The following is a 20376-nucleotide window of genomic DNA, read 5'->3' as shown; positions in this document are numbered from 1 at the left end:
TATGTAGATATGTGAGTAGGTATGTGTGTAGATATGTATGTAGATATGTATGTAGATATGTATGTAGATAAGTATGTAGATATGTATGTAGATATGTATGTAGGTATGTGAGTAGGTATGTGTGTAGATATGTATGTAGATATGTATGTAGATATGTATGTAGATAAGTATGTAGATATGTATGTAGATATGTGTGTAGATATGTATGTAGATATGTATGTAGATATGTATGTAGATAAGTATGTAGATGTGTATGTAGATATGTATGAAGATAAGTGTGTAGATATGTGTGTAGATATGCGTGTAGATATGCATGTAGATAAGAATGCAGATATGCATGTAGATATGCATGTAGATATGTATGTAGAAATGTATGTAGATATGTAGAAATGTATGTAGATATGTATATAGATATGCATGTAGATATGCATGTAGATATGTGGGTAGATATGTATGTAGATATGCATGTAGATACGTAGATAGCATGTAGATAGGTATGTATGTAGATAGGTAGCTAGATTTTATTTCGAAGGTAGGTAGTTTTGAATGTAGATATGTATGTAGATATGTATGTAGATATGTAGGTAGTTTGTGTTAAGATATATATGCAAATTTGTATGGAAAGTTGTTAGTATGTAGATATGTAGGTAGATATGTGGGTAGATAGTATGTAGATATGTATATAGATAGATTGTATGTACATAGGTAGGTAGGTAGATTTGTATATAGATAGGTATCTAGATTTAGATTGCATTTAGATAGGTAGGTACATAAGTATTTATATAGATAAGTAGGTAGATTCACGTAGATTAGATGATATGTAGGTAGATTGTATTTAGATACTCAGCTATGTAGGTATGTTAGCGTTAGGGTAGATTGCATGTAATAGTTAGGTTAGGTAGGTAGGTTTGTAGATAGATAGGCAGATTTATATGTAGATAGGTAGGTAGATTCATGTAGATTAGATGATAGGTAGGTAGATTCATGTAGATTAGATGATAGGTAGGTAGATTCATGTAGATTAGATGATAGGTAGGTAGATTCATGTAGATTAGATGATAGGTAGGTAGATTCATGTAGATTAGATGATAGGTAGGTAGATTCATGTAGATTAGGTAGGTAGATAGGTAGGTAGATTCATGTAGATTAGATGATAGGTAGGTAGATTCATGTAGATTAGGTAGGTAGATAGGTAGGTAGATTCATGTAGATTAGATGATAGGTAGGTAGATTCATGTAGATTAGATAGGTAGGTAGATTCATGTAGATGTAGGTAAGTAGATTGTATTTAGATAGGCAGCTAGATAGGAATGTAGGTATGTTAGCGTTAGGGTAGATTGCATGTAGATAGGTTAGGTAGGTAGGTTTGTAGATAGATAGGCAGATTTATATGTAGATAGGTAGGTAGATAGGTAGGTAGATTGTATTTAGATAGGCAGCTATGTAGGTATGTTAGCGTTAGAGTAGATTGCATGTAATAGTTAGGTTAGGTAGGTAGGTTTGTAGATAGATAGGCAGATTTATATGTAGATAGGTAGATAGATTCATGTAGATTAGATGATAGGTAGGTAGATTCATGTAGATTAGGTAGATAGGTAGGTAGATAGATAGGTAGATTGCATGTAGATAGCTAGGTAGGTAGGTTTGTAAATAGGTAGATAGGTAGGTAGATTCATGTAGATTAGATGATAGGTAGGTAGATTCATGTAGATTAGGTAGGTAGATAGGTAGGTAGATTGCATGTAGATAGCTAGGTAGGTAGGTTTGTAAATAGGTAGATAGGTATGTATATATGTATGTAGATATATAGGTAGTTTGTATAAAGATATGTATGGTAGGTAGTTTGTATGTAGATACGTAGATAGCATGTAGATAGGTAAGTATGTAGATAGGTAGCTAGATTTTATGTAGAAGGTAGGTAGTTATGAATGTATATATGTATGTAGATATTGTTATAACTCCGCCATGCGCACCGCCATCCAGCTAGGCTAGTGCTAGAAGGTGCACACTGTGATAGACTAGACCTAAGTTAGCACTCATTTGCAGTATTATAAGTTTTAACATCACTGCCTGCTACGGCAATCTGAACAAAATAAAAATAAAAACTTTATAAAATTGTAAACGCTGCTAGTAAGAACATAGGCGAGAAACAAACTCCACCTGGACACCTATTGGAGACAAACACTGCGAAGAAAGCTATACAGATTTTAGGCAAAAAAAAATCACTCTTTCCTTCATAATTGTGACATTTTAGCAATCACAAAGATTTAAGACACTAATCACACAAAAAGACACAAAAAGTTATAATTTTTTTTTGGGGCAGTTAAATGGTTGGAAAACTTTAACTTACTTTTATAAATTCGGCATTTAATGTTGAAGAGAAACTGGGGTATGAACGTATATTTTGTGCTATCTTACAAATTGTTTGCTCTATTTATGGTGTTTTTTTTTTTTTTTTTTTAAATGCAAAATTGTAAAAAAAAATGTGTGTCATGGATAATAAAGATTATTAATATAATTATTGAGTCACATCCAAATTAAATAAAATATTTCTTTACCTAGTTACAATTCATACTAAAGAAGCGCGAATTCATAAAGAACAACTTTTTTGGTGTCTCCGGTGTACAGAATAAGGGGAAGTAATGCTAATAATAGCGGTTCGAGGTTCGACTCCCGACTCGGGCAGAGTTGTGTTTACTGTGCGCCTAAAGGCAGCACGGAAAACCAACTTCTAGATACCCCCTCCCCCCCCCCCAACTGGTCCACAAATGAGATTGGACCAAAGCGCTCTGAGCATGCTATAAGCATGAAAGTAGCGCTATATAAAAGCTATAGTAATAATAGTGCATACAATAATTTGTGTGCGCATTACAGCAATGTAAATTTGTGTAAAACACACTTGCCAGATTTGTCGCTGAGAGCACAAAGAAATGTGTTTTATTTTAGTTGGTAACAAATATCTTTCAATAGGGTGGCCTTGACCCCGTTTATTTTATTAATTTATTTCAAGCATTTCTCCCAATCTTCCTCTTTTCTCCTTCTTTTTTTACATTTTATCTTATCTTATTTTAGGAAATATAGACGTTACTTCCCTAGGTCAATCTTGTCATGCATGTTAATCAATGACTAAAATTCTGCCAAGCCATTGGTTTTTCAGGTTGACTCAGGCAGCCCATTCCATGCTCTAATAGCAATAGGAAATAAGGAGAATTGGTTTTTCGTTGACTTCATTATATCGCCTTATCGCCACCAAATTGTTTCCTATCGCTTTCTCTTCTTTTTTTTTTATCTCTTGGTGAAAGGGGTATTGCAAAAAAAAAAAAAAACGCAGATAAATGTAATTAGCTTTAAGTGTGAAAATCCCCAAACAAATCTAAATCTAGTTCTACTGGTAGAGCTATCCTCTGCTACTATCCTCTGCCACTATCCTCTGTCACTATCAAATGCTACTATCCTCTGCCACTATCCTTGCGACTATCAAATGCTACTATCCTCTGCCACTATCCTTGCGACTATCAAATGCTACTGTCCTCTGCCACTATCAAATGCTACTATCCTCTGCCACTATCAAATGCTACTATCTTCTACCACTACTCTATGCCACTATCTCTGCTACTATCCTCTGCTACTATTCTATGCTACTATCCTCTGCTACTATCCTCTGCTACTATCCTATGCTACTATCCTATGTCACTATCCTATGCTACTATCTTATGCTACTATCCTGTGTTACTTTCTGCTACTATCCTATGCTAATATCCTATGCTACTATTTTATGCTACTATCCTCTGCTACTATCCTCTGCAACTATCCTATATCACTTATTTTCAGAAGTACTATGGACAGGCCAACAGAACGTCTGCCAATGACACAACTCAAGTCATTAGTAGTTTCCCCTCCTTCCAGGCACTGTCCAATGGCGGCATGGGTTTTCTTGCTTATGGCGGAGATATGGCAGGTTACAGTGATCTGAAATTTGGATGGTAAGAGTCGCGTATTTAAGAAACACTTTTAGGATTTCTCAATTTATAATGCCCATGGATGACTTTTTTTTTTAAATTAATGATCTATCTTGCTGCATGTAAAAATTGTATGTGTCAGACGCGAATAGCCCAAACTTTGAGTAAAAGAAATTACAAAAGTTATTTCTCTATTAAAGAAGTTACGAAAGTTATTTAATTTAAAACCACATACCTATATATACTACAATAAATATAAGTATTTGATTTCTGTTTACAATTTATTTAGGTAGATACTACTATACTATTACACACCAAGTATCAGAATTCAGAAAAACCCATTCATTGGATCAAAGTCAAGAATTTACTTTACACTTGGAAAGAGTAATTTTCCATTTTTAATTTCCAGGTGGCAGTATGGTGCTTCACTTTCAACGGGCATAAGTGGAGGACCATTGGTCATCTTTGACAGCGCTAGTAATGCGATGGTAATCTCCCCTCTCAGTCAGTTCATGGCAGCCTCTAGCCAGTTCTCACAGCAATACCAGCAGCTGAGCTACGGAATTATGGGATTAGTTGATACCGTACCACAGAATTACAGCATCGATTTTATTGTTTACTATAGCGACAAGGGCATAAATCAGGTAACAATTAGAGGATATTCTTTTTTTAAAATGTCTAATCAAGTATGTGTCATGCGTGGTTGTTAAACTGACAGCCAAACTGAGCATCCTAGCCTTGTCACCCCTTCTCTATGTCCAGGAAACTTATGACTAAACGACTGTACCAAAACATAAGGTGGGGGTATTCCGTCCTGCTAGGAACTTTTTAAAGCTATATTTAAAAAAACGCTACCGAAAGGTAATTGAATTATAAATTTTTGGACGTTTTTTTTTTTGTTTTGTATATTGTCCACCAAGATTATTACGTCCTAGCCAAAAACGTCACTATCATGATGTCAGACTAAAGCGCAAACTACACGGCCGATCAATCAGAAGGATAACAGTTTAGTTTGAAACAAACACGCGTACATTTTGAGCTAGTCATGTATGTTTATTAGAGACTTGCGCTCTGCTAAGTCATTGGTTTTCCTGACCAAGCCATTCCATGCTCTTACAGCCTTTGTAACAATTTGTCCTAGCGTATGGAATAAGCAATGTCCCCGTTTCACTAGCAGTGAAAATTCAATGAAGCTAAGCTCAACGCTATGAATGTAGCAGTCATGGGCGTATCCAGAGTAGGAGGGTAGGGTTGGGTTTCAAATCCCCCTGCTCCTAAAAAATCTTGGCTAAGGCCATGGTAGCAGCATTTTGATGTTCTATTTCGGCTTGTTAGCCTCTCTAAACTAAGTGACCCAAACATTTTCTGTAAACCTTTACAGCTTTTAAAACAAAAATAAAACCCAGACGTTTGAGATTATCTTCAGAAGTGCAGGTCTAGCCTACTTTCTGCTTTGCACTATGTGTAGAAAACAAATCTTTATCTCTTTGTGGATATAGACATCTAGTGTTCTCATCTAATTGTAAAGACAAAAACAACAACACTGTTTTCGTGTTTTATTTTAAACCCAGGCCATGATTGAATGGGGCAAACTTCTTAAACGGGTGTACAGGCGGAACCAAAACAGAAGGAACTATGGCACGACCTTGAACTTCATGGGCTATTGGACTGATAATGGTATGCAAGGGCATATGTATTTTTATCTTCTTTCCTTTCCTTTTTATTTAAATATTTTTTTTAGAATATGGTTGTCGTTAGTTGTATATATACATATCGATCTCGTCTTAACCTCCACTTCTGATAGAACCCAGACTTTTATCTATGTTTATCCCAAGGTGCCTACTACTATTACAACACAGAGAGTGGTAAGAACTACGAAACAACAATACTGGACGCTGTTAGCTACATCAAAAGTCAAACTATACCATTCAAGTAAGTAACTAGTTTTGTCAGTATTGACGAATGTAAACATTGTACGTGTAACTGCTACTTTGGCGTGCTCCTGTTGTTTTGTAGTACTCGTGGCAATCTTAAGTCTTATTACATTTGATGCATGACAGGTACACTCAGTATGACTCTTGGTGGTATGAAAAGGGACATAAATCTGGTGTCTTAACATGGACGCCGATGCCTGAAGTATTTCCCCATGGCTTCAAGTAAGCAAAATTTGTACTCTATCTATCTATCTATCTATCTATCTATCTATCTATCTATCTATCTATCTATCTATCTATCTATCTATCTATCTATCTATCTATCTATCTATCTATCTATTTCTTTTTTTCTTTCTATCTATGTCTATCTGTTTCTTTCTACATCTCTCTCCCTCCCTCTCTCACTATCTCTGTATCTCTCACTATCTTTTTTTTTTGCTTTGTCAATCTCTTTCTCTCACTAACTTTCTCTCTAACGTTCTCTCTTTCACTATATCTCCTTCTCCCTTTCTCTCGCTTTGAAAGTTTTATTGGCTTTTAACACAAAAAAAGACAAAAAAAAACAACAAAAAAAACTAGAGACTGCTTTTGTTTGTATCCGTATACCTCTTGGTGCTATTAGACCTACTTTTTTAATACATCCACAGATATTTATCTGATCAAACCAAGCTTCCCTTCTCGTGTCATAATCGATTCTGGTAAGTTTGAGCGATTAATAGACTTTGGTTTTTCTGTTTAACATATCAGCCTTGTCACTTAACATATATTCCAGCTTTGTATTGCTTACACACATAGATCTGGCTGGACTCAAGAGACTTTATCAAGTCCAGAAGTAAAAGTCTAGTCCTAGTCTACTAACACCCTTCAGTTACAAGAAGACGAGACCTACAGTTTGGCAGTTGGGCAGATCAGCAGTTTACAATTTCACCACCTCCACGCCTCTTTCTCTAATTAGTCTAATTGACATGCCTTAATAGTAGGCTTATAGACCTATTTAGGTCCTTAAAAGGTCATCGTTTATTGTGGAAAGTAAAGGCGGTTAGTCGTTTTCAAGGCTACTTGACATTTTAGTCAGCCATAGAAAAAACATTTGCTTGAAGCCATAAAACCTCCTGGTCTAATTTGTCTAAACAGTTTTCAAATTTCATTAGTCAAATTTCTCTTTCAATTCTATTTTTAACATAGTTCAACACATCTGTAACGCTGTTGTTGTGTTTATATCTATCTGCTGTTTCTTTGACCTGAATAGGGATGGTGCTACTCCGTATGCCAAATACAACGGTGGGCGGTATAACTTTATTGAAGATTTGAACTCTGGACTGGCAGTGCCTGACGATGATGTAAGTAGACAGTAGCAATGAACCAGTTGAACAAAAGAAACGGCCACGTGATGTCCATGTATAAAACACTGACAAAATACGGTGACGTCATATTCTTCTTTGATTCGAATTAATGTCGTACAAGATGGGGAAGCACGTGATTTGAGGGCAGTTTGCTTACGATTGATGAATGAGGTTTATTGTTTTCCGAGGCCCTATAGAAATCAGCTTTCATAGCGATGATACTTGTTCAACTCTGCTTCTTCCGCTAACTTTTCAGCATCCGAGGTTGCCTAACATCAAGTAGAGTCACTTTTTTGTCTCCTCCAGTCCAGCACTGAATTTAAAGTCTTTCGTCTTGTGAACCATGCCCCGCCCCATTCTTTCCCATCTTAAAGTAAATAAAAGCTGAAATGGAATACTTGGACAATAATGGAAGTCTAGACAATGAAAAAATTTATATAAAACAAGGTTACAAAGACAGTTTGTGTGGAAACACAAACTCAAAATCGGCCCCCGAAGTGGTCCACCCAGGCAGGCTTCAATATTTTCAGAAAGAACATCCGAATGAAATTATATCAAAGACAAATGACAGATAAGAATGTAGAAAGAAGGTTAACAGCTCTTGTGTAGTGCCCCAGCGGTCCAGCAGATCAAAGTATAGGTCACTTAGACAAACATAATGTCCTCACACCATACCAACATGGCTTTAGGAAATATAGATCATGTGAAACACAACTAATAGGACTAATTGATGATTTTTCAAAAGGTTTAGATAATAGTGAACAAATAGATGCTATCTTACTAGATTTTTCTAAGGCTTTTGACAAAGTTCACCACCATAGTTTGCTTAAAAAATTAAAATATTTCGGCATTAATGGTCCACTGCATCAGTGGATTAAAGACTTTCTGATAGGGAGAGAACAAACTGTAATAATAAATGGCTCTAAATCAACACCGATAACAGTAAACTCAGGTGTACCTCAAGGTACAGTCTTGGGTCCACTACTATTTTTAATTTACATAAATGATTTACCTAATTGCATTAGTTCAGGAACAAAAGTCAGATTATTTGCAGACGATTGCATAATAAAGCATTAGGATTTATTAAAAGAAATTTCTATAAATCAAATAAGAACATAAAACTAAAATGTTATTTAACCTTGGTTAGGCCAATAATAGAATATGCATCCTCCGTTTGGGACCCCTCAACTCAAGAAAACATTAAAAAACTGGAACAGACACAAAATAGAGCAGTGAGATTCATAACAAACGAATATTCACATTTGACTAGAGTAACACCTTTAGTAAAATCACTAAATTTAGAAAGCCTTCAGGACAGAAGGCTCAAAAGTAAAGTAGCAATCATACATAAAACACTGAACCATAATCTTCAAATACAAAAACAAAATTTAATAAAATACTCTGAAAGACACAAAGATAAAGGCACATTCCTCGTCCCATATGCTAGGACAAATTTGTACAAATACTCCTTCTTCCCTAGTGCTATTAGAGCATGGAATGGGTTGCCTGAGCTAGCCAGGAAAACCAGTGACTTGGCAGAATTTAAGTCATTGGTTAATATGCATGACTAAATGCATGACGCGTAGGACGTAATCATCTTCTTTTTTTAAGTAACGTCTGTATTATATAAGATAAGATAAGTGAATGTAAAGTTAGATGTGAACCGGACCCAAACTGAAGTCTTAAAATTGATCTAATTGTTTTGTAAAGGCTTAATCTCTTATTCGAATCCTAATTAAAAAAAACATATCATAACTGCTTGCATAAGTGATTTAAAAAATTAGATTTTTTGATTTAAGAAAAGAAAACAAACTAATAGCGTCTTTTCCCCTTACGGGGGCCGCTAAAAAAGAGATTCGAGATTTTCACGATAAACTAAACAATGTCAAGGACACCTATTTGAAGGTCACTGTTGCCAATTAAATACAAATAAACTGAGTTGATTTTTTATGTCCAATCTTCCTTACTACAACTCATTTGTTGACTATTAGTTTGGACATCACTTTTGTTCTACAAACTGTGTTGTGCAGTGAATAAAATCGCACAATAATTATCAGAAACCTTTTTAAAAAAACAGAGCTATAAATACTTCCTTTCTTTTGTTAACCAGATACGCCAAAAAGCGAGCTATTTTTAGTTCCAATCATGTTGAATAGTTGATAACGTCATCTTGAGAAAAGGTTTAAAGATTAAAGACTAGAACTAGTCCATAAGTCAATGCTTTGTATTTAATGCGGTGCCATGACAATGAAGGTGGGGAATGTTTTAATAACTTTCCTTTTTTTTTTTTAGCAATTCTGGGTTGATCTTTTCAACATGACTCAACAATGGGGACCTTTCATTATGTATGAACAGGTAATGACCACACCAGCACACATTTTAGTTTGGCTGGGTTTTATTAACTACTAGTATAAGGGTTTAATTTAGTAAAGAGTTATTTTTGTGTCAGCTTTGGTTGTACTATCAGGGTGAGGGTTAAAATAAGGGAGAAATAATATTTTATAGAAGATGGAAGTGTTATGAAGTGTGTGTGTGGAGATTGATGTAATAGGATGTACTGGAACTATATTGTTAATAATAATGAGCTAGTTTATATTTAATCCTTACATGCCTGTCAGGTCAGAAAATGAAAACTGATGAATCAGGAGACACATATGGATGTGTGGTCAAGAGGCTAAAAACGCTTGAATTTGGCATGGCTTGGCTACCTACGAAGGGGGCTCGAGGTTCGACACCCGACTCGAGCAGATACCCCCCCCCCCCACAGGTCCACTAAATGAGATAGAACCCTAGCGCTCTAAGCATGCTATAAGCATGAAAGTAGTGCTATATAAAAGCTATAATTTATTTATTTATTTATGGAGACTATAAGTAGATCTGAGTGGGAGAAAGGTGAAGTGAGATGCTACAGAAAGATCCAAAGTATCACATTCAAAGACCTCATCATAAACGAAGAGATTAGAGACAAGATTAATACCGCGACTGGACCCTACGGTGACCTACTAACTACTGTCAATAAACGCTAACTAAAACTCTATGGCCATATCTGACAAGGTCTATAAAGTCTTTATGGCTCACAAAGACCTTCCTTCAGGGAAAAGTACCAGGGAAAAAAAGAAGAGAGCAGACAGCGATGTGAACACAACGCAAAAGAATGGACGGGCCATTGAAAGAGATTCCATCCAAAGCAAAAGACGGAGAAGAGTGGTAAACGGATTTTGAGTGGTGCCCCAACGGTCCAACAGACTATGAGATAGGTGAGAGTGAAGATGAAAGTAGAATCTATAATCATTTAGTCTCTTGTGTTTCAATTGTATTCTAAACATGGCACTACTAGATTAAGTTCTGTGGATATTTGTGGATAAAAGCTGGGTTTAAAAAAGCATTTAGAGCTTCCTTTCCTTTATATCTCATTTGAGTGTAAATAAACGTAAGCCTACATATGAGATTTAATGAGCTACATTACCAAGCAACCCGTTTCAGGCTCCAAAAGCACTAGGGAAGAAGGAGTATTTGTACAAACTTGTCTTAACAAATGAGAGAGTGTGTGTGTGAGAGAGAGAGAGAGAGTGAGAGAGAGAGAGAGAGAGATTTAATTGATGTAAGAGAGGGTGAACCCATCACATCAACATTTAAATTCTAAATCTTTTTCTATCACAATGTAATTCCAAAAGGATTGGTTGGATGTTGAGACTGACAAAAACCGTGTTCTGCAATCAGATCTCTTCATAGGTCGACGCTGGTTGGTTGGAATGGGAAAAGCTGCAGAACAGTTTGACATTGGAATCCAGTACTGTATGTCTTATAGTCGTCACATCCTGCAGTCATTAGAGATACCAACTGTCTCACAGGTACTGTATGTCTTACAGTCGTCACATCCTGCAGTCATTAGAGATACCGTTTCACAGGTACTGTATGTCTTACTGTCGTCACATCCTGCAGTCATTAGAGATACCGACTGTCTCACAGGTACTGTATGTCTTACAGTCGTCACATCCTGCAATCATTAGAGATACCGACTGTCTCACAGGTACTGTATGTCTTACAGTCGGCACATCCTGCAGTCTTTAGAAACACCCTCTGTGTCACAGGTACTAATTTCCATGTCACAGTCAACACCTCGCGCTGTCTTTTGCGAAAGAAACTTAGTCTCAGTTATTTAAACTTTCTTAAGCTGTTGTTCATTTTGTTTTGGTTAATGTCATAAAGTTTTATAAGGTAAACTTCTTTCAATATAATGACGACATTGTCTCATGCTCTGAACAACAGAATCAGGGGGAGTGTTGTTCTGTTACTTCAGTGAATATAAATTATTGTCGACAATTAAACATACGAATTAATTATCCTAGACTTCATGCTGACAGGAGTAGACATTGAAAGACATCATTTTATTACGTCACATCCTTTCAACTTTTTTACAAAAACATTTTCAACAAGTAATGACGTAACATAAACCTTAGGACATCCTTCCTGACATCCTGCCTGACATCCTTCCCTTCAAAATTCTTAAGATTGAAATCTACTTGGAACTTAAACAACTCGACTGCTTCTATCAGCATAAAGTCTCTGTTTATAAATTATTATGTTTAATGGTATACAATTAATTTATATTCTCTGTGGTAACAGAATACGTTTTTTAAATTTTTATTTTTTATTTTGCTTGTTTTAAACTCTATTCTACCAGTTTTTAAAGCTTCACTTACAAGGATCGGTTTATCAAATCTTTTAATTCTCGACACGTAGAAATGTCTTTGCGGTCAGTTTTACAATGTCTTCTATGTGATTTCAGGCACGCGTCAGTGGCGACTACTCCCCTGGGGGCAAACAATGGAACATCGGCGTCACCTCCATGTTTGTTGACGCTCTTGGCGTGGCGCCATTTAAAGATACGTTCTGGACAACAGAGGTTCAGCCTGGGAGTCCTTACGGAAGTAAGTGAAACTGATGCAGAGTAACGTGACACTAATCAATGTTTGCTTTGTGTGTGTGTCTGTATTTCTATGTATGAAAGTGTATGCGGAAAAATATGCATTATAGTTTGATTAAAATATTCAGCAATCTGAACTATTCTCGTCACAACATTTAAATAAGTTACTAAATCCTAGACTCTGTTTACCTCATATCTCCTTATCATCAAGTATTGCTAGGTAACTGTTGTTTTATCTGTCAACAAAATTAGTATAAAGTCTTATTGTGTGTGTGTTTCTTCGGTAGATAAAACAGAGCCACAGACCAGGTTAAACAGTTTGATAGCGACGTTAAGCACTGGCCCAGTTGGCCCTGGGGACGGGATTGGTTTCATTAACACCACTGTGCTGATGAGGTCAGTTTCTTCGTAGCTAGTTCCTTAAAACAACTTTCTTTATAGACAAGGGGCAGTTACTGCACTTCGAAACAGACTGCTGTGGAACTTTTACAAATACTATCGTATATAAGTTTGAAATATATAGAAGAACTCCTGTCCAAGAAAATCGCAGAGAAAATTAATCACCCCCCCCCTCCCTTTTTTTCCCGCCCCAAAGCAAAGACTTCGTCTGCGTCAGACTATAACTGGTTACAACGGGTTCTGCATGGAAATGTAGACACTCCTACCTATGTCTCACTAGAAGAGATTCGCCTTTTCTTATATATAATTCGGTGAAAATATTTCATAATATTAAAATAATTAATGCTTACTTGTTTGAAACCTCAAGAAACTCAATGTTATTCTCGATATAGTTTAGAAGCTAGATATGAGCATGGTGGCTGAGTAGTTAAGCCCCTAGCTTCTGAATCGAAAGTTCTTGGGTTAGAATCTCTGTGAAGGTTGGGATTTTGAATTTTGTGATTTTTAGAACGCCCCTGAGTCCATCGAAACTCTAATGGGTGCCTGACATGTAGCTAAACATAACACCCTCGTAAACCGTCGGAAAAAGAAACATCTGCCCTATTAAATGTTTGGTAGGGGAAAAAAAGGGGGGGGGAGGGTACTTAACTGTTCTTGTTTTTTGTTTCGTTTGACAGCTGCCATTGGTTGGGCCATTATTTCAAATAGGGAATGATCGTATACAAAAAATTTTTTTCCAGCTTAGAAGGAAGTGCAAGTTTTAAGGATCGGGCTGAGTTTCAAAAAATAAAATAATTTTTTGTCAAAGTTTCTTTATTTTATGTAGAGGTACATTCTGTTTAGAGAAACATAGGCTACTTTGTCTGTATTCTAGACCTTCACTCTTTAGCTTCACTTCTGTACTTGTGTAGGTGTTGTGACTCGGAAGGCAGGATACTTCAGCCTAGTAAGCCAGCCAAAGCCATTGACGATCAGATTAAAAGGGTAGGTTTGAAAGCTAGAGATAATCTGAAACCACTAGATGTAGGAATTAAACATAGGCGTATACATGTAGAAATATCTGAACATACTGTTTTTAAAATTACAAACCTGAAAATACCTAACACGTCCCCTGTGTCCGATCATAGGAACTAAAGCTGACAGAACAATAATTGATACTTTTTTTTGTTGACAAGTTCGTGTCCTTTCGTTTGATAACTAGATGACTTTGGCTTGGTTCCTAACAACACTTATATGTCCTATGGCATGAAACATTAGATAACTCTATGACTTTGGCTTGGTTCCTAACAACACTTATATGTCCTATGGCATGAAACATTAGATAACTCTATGACTTTGGCTTGGTTCCTAACAACACTTATATGTCCTATGGCATGAAACATTAGATAACTCTATGACTTTGGCTTGGTTCCTAACAACACTTATATGTCCTATGGCATGAAACATTAGATAACTCTATGACTTTGGCTTGGTTCCTAACAACACTTATATGTCCTATGGCACGAAACATTTCGTCATGAAGGTTTCTTAAATGTTTCTTACACTACTTCTATCATTTGTAAGCTACAACTGTTTGTTACAGAGCGCGTTCCCCACCTACGCGGGACCTGACGGGGAGGTCTACTCTACCTACAGTAACATCTCAGGTTACATCTTTGGTATCGTCGTTGCTGCTGACTTGAAGAATAGTTACAACTTGACTCCATCCAGTGGCTGGACTTTTGGTCAGGTAGGATCTATACACACACACAAACAAGTTTAAAGAGTAGCATACATTATGTTTCTCAATTATCCCTCTCCGACATAGAAAGATCGGAGAGTTATCCTTCCTTAGACAAACTGTATGGGAATATGAGTGCTGTGGAAACCGCTAAGCAGTTCATCTCAGAGCTATGGTCTTGTTGTCTGAATCCTTAAACTAGGAGCACAAAAAAAAACTTGTTAAAGAAGGACAATTCCTCCGTCATAAAACAAATAACATTCTGTAAAAGCAATTAGGTAACTTTTAATAACTAATTAATGAAAGATTTTAAAATAAATAGACATTTACCCCCTCCCCCACCCCCAGATCCCGACATGGCAACAATAAAACACCGTAGTGGAGACAAGAGTACTGGATCTAGATTATAGAAGAATCTAGTTTGGTGATATAGATCCAGACATAGCGACATTAGAAGATAGAAGTTTACACTCGACTACTGGATCTAGATTATAGAAGAATCTAGTTTGGTGATATAGATCCAGACATAGCGACATTAGAAGATAGAAGTTTACACTCGACTATTGGATCTAGATATATGGTAGACTATAAAAGATCCTACTTTAGCGCTAGGTCTATAGATCCAGACTTAGAAGACAGTGCGCAAAATGTTCCTGGCTGTCTGTTTATTTTAAGGAATACATGCGGGAATACCTGCTCACATAGGCCTACGTGTGTTCAAGATAATAATTATCTCAAGACCAAATGTAATTTTAGAAGATGATAATTTTTAAAGTATAACGGTCAAACCAAAGTCAAACCAAAGTTAAACCAGAGTTTTCCCTGTAATGAGAACGAAGAAGAATTATGTTTCATTAAAATAAAATGAACAGCCATTTAGAAGATCTTAAACTTTTTCCAACAGATGCCAGAGAGTGTAATTTATTCAGGAGATGATCCCACCGACTTACCGCGACCATTCTCCGAGGCCAGCCCTCTACGTCTGGGCCCTGAATGTACGCCAGTGAACTTCTGTTTGTACTACACAACACCGATACTACAATTGGGAGTTCGGTAAGATGTTCCCTTTAGGTTTTCGCATAGAGATTTATCTAAAATATTGAAACTTGGGTGTACCAGGCTCATTTCACGCATCAAGATGCATTCGTTATAACGTCATTATAGAAACTAAATGACGCTTTTAAAAGCAGATCCAAGAAACTTGATGAAAATATGAAGGTATGAGATTATATATCATGTAAAAAAGAGTAAAAGGATAAAACACTTAGGCTAAAATGTTTAGTAGCTTAACAATTTTACTACATTGTATTTTCTAACGATAATAATAATAATAAAGGTGGACTACGAATGTGGTTGCTCAAGTTGGTCACCAAATGTTTGTAGTCTTTTAACAAGGCTTCCTCATTTTATTATATGTCATTTTTTTATTCTACATATTAATTGTTGTAACTTCATTTGTGTGTGTGTGTGTGTGTACAAGTCAACCTATTTCTTTAAAATGAACGTCATTCACTCCCTTGTTTGATTTGTTTGGACAAAGTTTATGATAAAGAAACATTGACATTGGAAAAGAGAACTCTTCAGACAGGTTATACTTCGTTGTTTGATCACTTACAGATCCAAAGTCGCCATTTTAGGAGAACTGGACAAATGGGTTCCAATGTCACCCACGAGGTTTACCAATATTCAGCAGACGACAGATGATGTTCTACTATACATTTATCTTAACACTAACGAGACTGTGGCGGTTTATTTCTTCGTAGACGACCAACCAATCTCGATCCAGACCATCTACTGCCATGGTTACGCTTCCGGTCCAGCAGTTCTAAGCGTTGTGAACAGAAAGTGTTCCGTGTTTTGAAATAGGAGAAAGACGAAACAAAAAAATGTTGAAGATAATTATTTTAAAAACATGTCTTGAAAAATACGTAAACTTTGAACAAAACATTTTGTAGTTGACATTTGCAGCAGATTTTAGTTTACTGAATTTGTGTTTAATGAGTGTTAGCTTTCTTTTATTTTTGTGTGTAAACTCACTACTAAGAGTAGCAGGTTTGTGTTCATTACAGATATTCAAACAGAACATTTTAAAAACTATTTTTTTCAAACATTGTCATTAAAATTTAGGAAATAAAAAGGCGCCAAATTTTAATCCTGAAAATGCATTTTTGTTTCATGACTTGAGCGTTTGTATTTTTTTTAAACCGAAGAACGAAGTTTTTATTTTCGTATTTTATTTTTACTTCAAAAGATAGAGGTTTTGAGTTTATAAATAGAATAGAACTTTTCTCTTCATCGCATTGGCATTTAATTATAGATATTGCGTAAAGTTTAATTTTTGGCTGAGCGTTTTGCTAATTCTATTCTACACACTGCTTTAGAGTTTGATCTTTGGTCACAGTAAATGCCGATCTTTGGAATAAATGTTTAGACTTAGGGTCAGAACGTTACAAGTCAAGTCTGTAAAGCCTATTCTGTTCCACACAGACATTTATTTTACAAAATGCAATAAACTCAACTAGAGGAGGACTTTTTTTTACAATACCTTCAACCCCACATCCCAAACAGGTGGGCGAAACCTTCAGGGCAAAACCTGGGTAGTCGTTCTCGAAAACGACTCAAACGATTCTTATAGAAATTAGACAGTGGATGTATAATAAAGTATATCGTTAGGACAAGAATTACTAGCTCGTTGGTCACCCTGGAAAAATTCTAGCTTGACCATTATATTTGTTTCTAAATATATCAGAAATTAATTCGGCTAAAGGACTATATGTAGTTTGAACAGATTATACGTCTTCGGGTATCTCCTCATGTGAGCCAAATTGATTCAAGAGTTGAATAAATACATTTTCAGGAGAATTTTGCGCAGTTTCTTCTAAGTCTAGATCTACAGGAATAGAAATTTATAAAATCTAGTCGATCTATACATTTGCCTAAACAGGAAATTTTTTTTGTTTTGAGGGGGGGGGGTGATAGGCCGGGGTAAAAATGTTCCATATTTTTTTTATCCAATATTTAGCTATTAAGAGCAAAATAATCACTATAGAAGTTGAATCAAATAAAAATGTACTTGTAATATTTTATTTATGTTCATCAACTTCGAAAAAAAGCAGCAATAAGTAAGGACGATAAGTAAGGACGCAGTAAAATAACAAAACATTCCGTTACAAATTATTTCGCATTTTAGAAGAAAAAAAAACAACATGCAATAGAATATCTGAACAGAAAAAATATTATAAAAAAAAAGAGAGTTTTACTGATTTTGCTACTTAGATAAATGCAGATAAAAGGCCGATCATGTTTCTCTATTGGATGTATTTGATCAGTGTTTCTTTTTATTTCCATCATGAAAAGTGCACATGAAATGGATTCCCTCCCTGTTTGTTAATTTATCATGTTCCAATTTATTTGTTGTTTGTTCAAACAAAAGTAAATAGGAAAACGTGAACTGTTTCTACTTGTATACTTCACTATACTTTGTGTACGGAGCTTCCTCATGCGGATCGCCAATAAATAAATGAATCATACATTTTTATTTTTGTTTTAGAACCAGGGTGATGTTACTTGGCGAACCAAACAAATGGGTTCCCATATCACAGAAACGGTACAACTCCATTGTGCAAACGTCCAGTGACGTCATCATCAACCTAATAGTCAACGCCTTTGAAATCGTGACCTTCCGGTTCCTTCTAGACCTGGGGCCCATCCAGACGATCGTTTGCGACAACAGTCGAGGAGTCGGCCCTGCCATTTATAGCACCATCAGCATTTCCCAAAGGACATGTGTCGTGTTTTAGTTCTTGTCTTATATTAAACACTTATTAAAAAATTCAAACTGGTTGAAATTTCAAGGTGTAATTTGTAACTGGTTTCAATCTAGATCTAGAGCGTGGTCGAGAGGCTAAGTGCGCTTGAACTTGGCTTGTCTTGGCTACCTAGAAGGGGGCTCGAGGTTCGACACCCGACTTGGGCAGAGTTGCGTTTACTGAGCGCCTAAAGGCAGCACGGAAAACCAACTCCTAGATACCCCCTCCCCCCCCCCCCCCAACCAGTCCACAAATGAGATTGGACTAAAGCGCTATATAAAAGCTATAATAATAATAATATGTAGCGAAGTTCTTTAAGTCGAATGTATGAAGCCGAAAGAACTGTCATGTCATTTTGATAACTAGCAACCGAACTTTTTCGTCATGGATACCCAGTAGTTTAGAGGAATGAGTTTTTTCTTTTACAATCCCTTCAAACGACTACGACAGTGTGTGAATGTATAAGAGAAAGTTGGTTCATTTACTGAGTACCCCTCGTCCCCTCCCCCTGACAGTCACGTGTATGAGATGTGTAGTGAATAAGAAATAGATAAATAAACAAATGCGTGTTATATATTATTTCAGTTATACGTAATTGGGTGATAATTAGACAGATATATATTTCAAGAATGTAATTATATATTGTTTCATAATTAAACATAAAGCTTTAGCTATGCAGATCATTTTTGCATTAGGCCTACAATTATAATTTTGTAACATTAGCGAAAGCAGTTATTTATATCTATGAACGAAAATAATTTAGTGTTCGGGGGTCGCAGCATAGTGAGGAATTGTAAAAATGGGACGCTGAGTAAAAAAGATTGAGAACCGCTGTGTTAGACAAACAATGCCTCCATCTAACTGTGTATCTGTCATCATGACAAGTGGACAACATAAATACACTACATATAGAGGCTTCAGTAGGTAAGAGCAATTAAGCTGTGGACCTAAATATACAAACATAATAATAATGCAGACTTATTGATCATAAATGAACAGCAGCATTTGATTCACTGCTTTCTCTAATTAAAAAAAAAACAACTTGCCTAAATAAACTACGCCAATAAAACGTCGCTGTATATCAACCAGTGCATTAAGTCCTGAGCCAAAGATAGCTTAGCTCCATTTGTTAACATCGCAATACTGATTACGTAAACTACGAACCAATCAAAGGTTATCTCTGGTCAGGCTACAGTGAGGTGGTGACTAAAAACCTTGAACTTTTGTTATTACTTCTGGATGAGAACTATGTGCAATTATGTTAAAAAAGAAAACAATAAAATGATTGTCATTTCACTATTACTCACATTTAGTTTGTGCTATTTTGGTAAGTAGTCAATATATAAATTCAATATTTTGTTCAGAGTAAATATTGATATCAGAAGTAGTGGTCATTTTTTTATTGGCTTATCAAAACTTGAAAAACAAATCAAGTCTAAGCGAATTTTTGTTGTGGGGTAGACTGACAAGTCAAGATAAATGTTGCTGCCTTGAAATGGACTTCAAACGAGATGTTAAATATGTAGACCAGTGTTTCCCACACTGTTTCCTTACCATAGACTTCAAACGAGATGTTAAATATGTAGACCAGTGTTTCTCAAACTGTTTCCTTACCCTACACTTCGCACATTGAGTATTTAGCGAAACACTTCGATTATTTTTAGAGAAATTAATTCACGTGCTGGCCTAATAGTTCATTATTCCAGTAATTGTGGAACACCTATTCAGGCCTCTCGTAACATTAGGGTTCCACAGAACACAGTTTGTGAAACACTGACGTAGAGAGGTATTGTCCATGCATAAGTCAACATTACGATATGGGCTTGTAAAGAAGTAAACTAAACAAGTTAAGATCAAGAACTTTAACTTTGGTTGTAAAATGTTTCACATGTTTCGGATGTTTCTTCAGAGTTGACAATTATCCACTTCCTGGTCCAAACCTCCCGCAGGACGACGGGGGGATGGCGGCGGGCAGGGTATGAACCCGGGACCATCGAGACAACCACGCATACCGCTCGACCAGGAAGCCATCAGTGGGGCATTGTTCCAGTAAATAGAACATGAAGGCCTGGGTTCTAAAAGTAAGTCAGGTCAAAACACTATTTTTTTGAAGCATGGATTCGAATCTAAACTCTACAGTCGTAAAACATATTTTTAATAGTTAAAACTTAGATCTAGTCAAACTTTTGAGAAATGTCTATTTGTGTCAAAAATGTGCATTTAGAAGATTCATGGAGCAAAGAATATTTATAGAACAAAGAGGATTTATGGAGTAAAGAAGATTC

General features: G+C 36.0%; 1 protein-coding gene across 2 annotated transcripts in view; it reads left to right on the top strand.

The window, feature by feature from the left end:
* The window catches only part of LOC106071759 (uncharacterized), a 29092-nt gene extending 10962 nt beyond the window's left edge, over nt 1-18130 (top strand). The window contains exons 4-18 of one of the 2 annotated variants that reach the window (XM_056043075.1): nt 3832-3983; nt 4369-4603; nt 5531-5636; nt 5795-5891; nt 6020-6115; nt 6541-6591; nt 7143-7233; nt 9529-9591; nt 10911-11087; nt 12026-12167; nt 12451-12559; nt 13474-13546; nt 14145-14291; nt 15187-15335; nt 17833-18130. In XM_056043075.1, the coding sequence (XP_055899050.1) occupies nt 3832-3983; nt 4369-4603; nt 5531-5636; nt 5795-5891; nt 6020-6115; nt 6541-6591; nt 7143-7233; nt 9529-9591; nt 10911-11087; nt 12026-12167; nt 12451-12559; nt 13474-13546; nt 14145-14291; nt 15187-15335; nt 17833-18082 (1938 nt within the window). In that variant the 3' untranslated portion in view covers nt 18083-18130. Of the gene's footprint in view, nt 1-3831; nt 3984-4368; nt 4604-5530; nt 5637-5794; nt 5892-6019; nt 6116-6540; nt 6592-7142; nt 7234-9528; nt 9592-10910; nt 11088-12025; nt 12168-12450; nt 12560-13473; nt 13547-14144; nt 14292-15186; nt 15336-15899; nt 17813-17832 lie in introns of those variants that run through there. The other variant, XM_056043076.1, reaches the window with a different exon arrangement.
* The last annotated feature ends 2246 nt before the right edge of the window (nt 18131-20376 follow it).

Source organism: Biomphalaria glabrata, chromosome 10, assembly GCF_947242115.1.
Source record: "Biomphalaria glabrata chromosome 10, xgBioGlab47.1, whole genome shotgun sequence".
Taxonomy (NCBI): domain Eukaryota; kingdom Metazoa; phylum Mollusca; class Gastropoda; family Planorbidae; genus Biomphalaria; species Biomphalaria glabrata.
The sequence above is the reverse complement of the archived record's forward strand: the minus strand, read 5'-3'. Positions and strand labels throughout refer to the sequence as shown.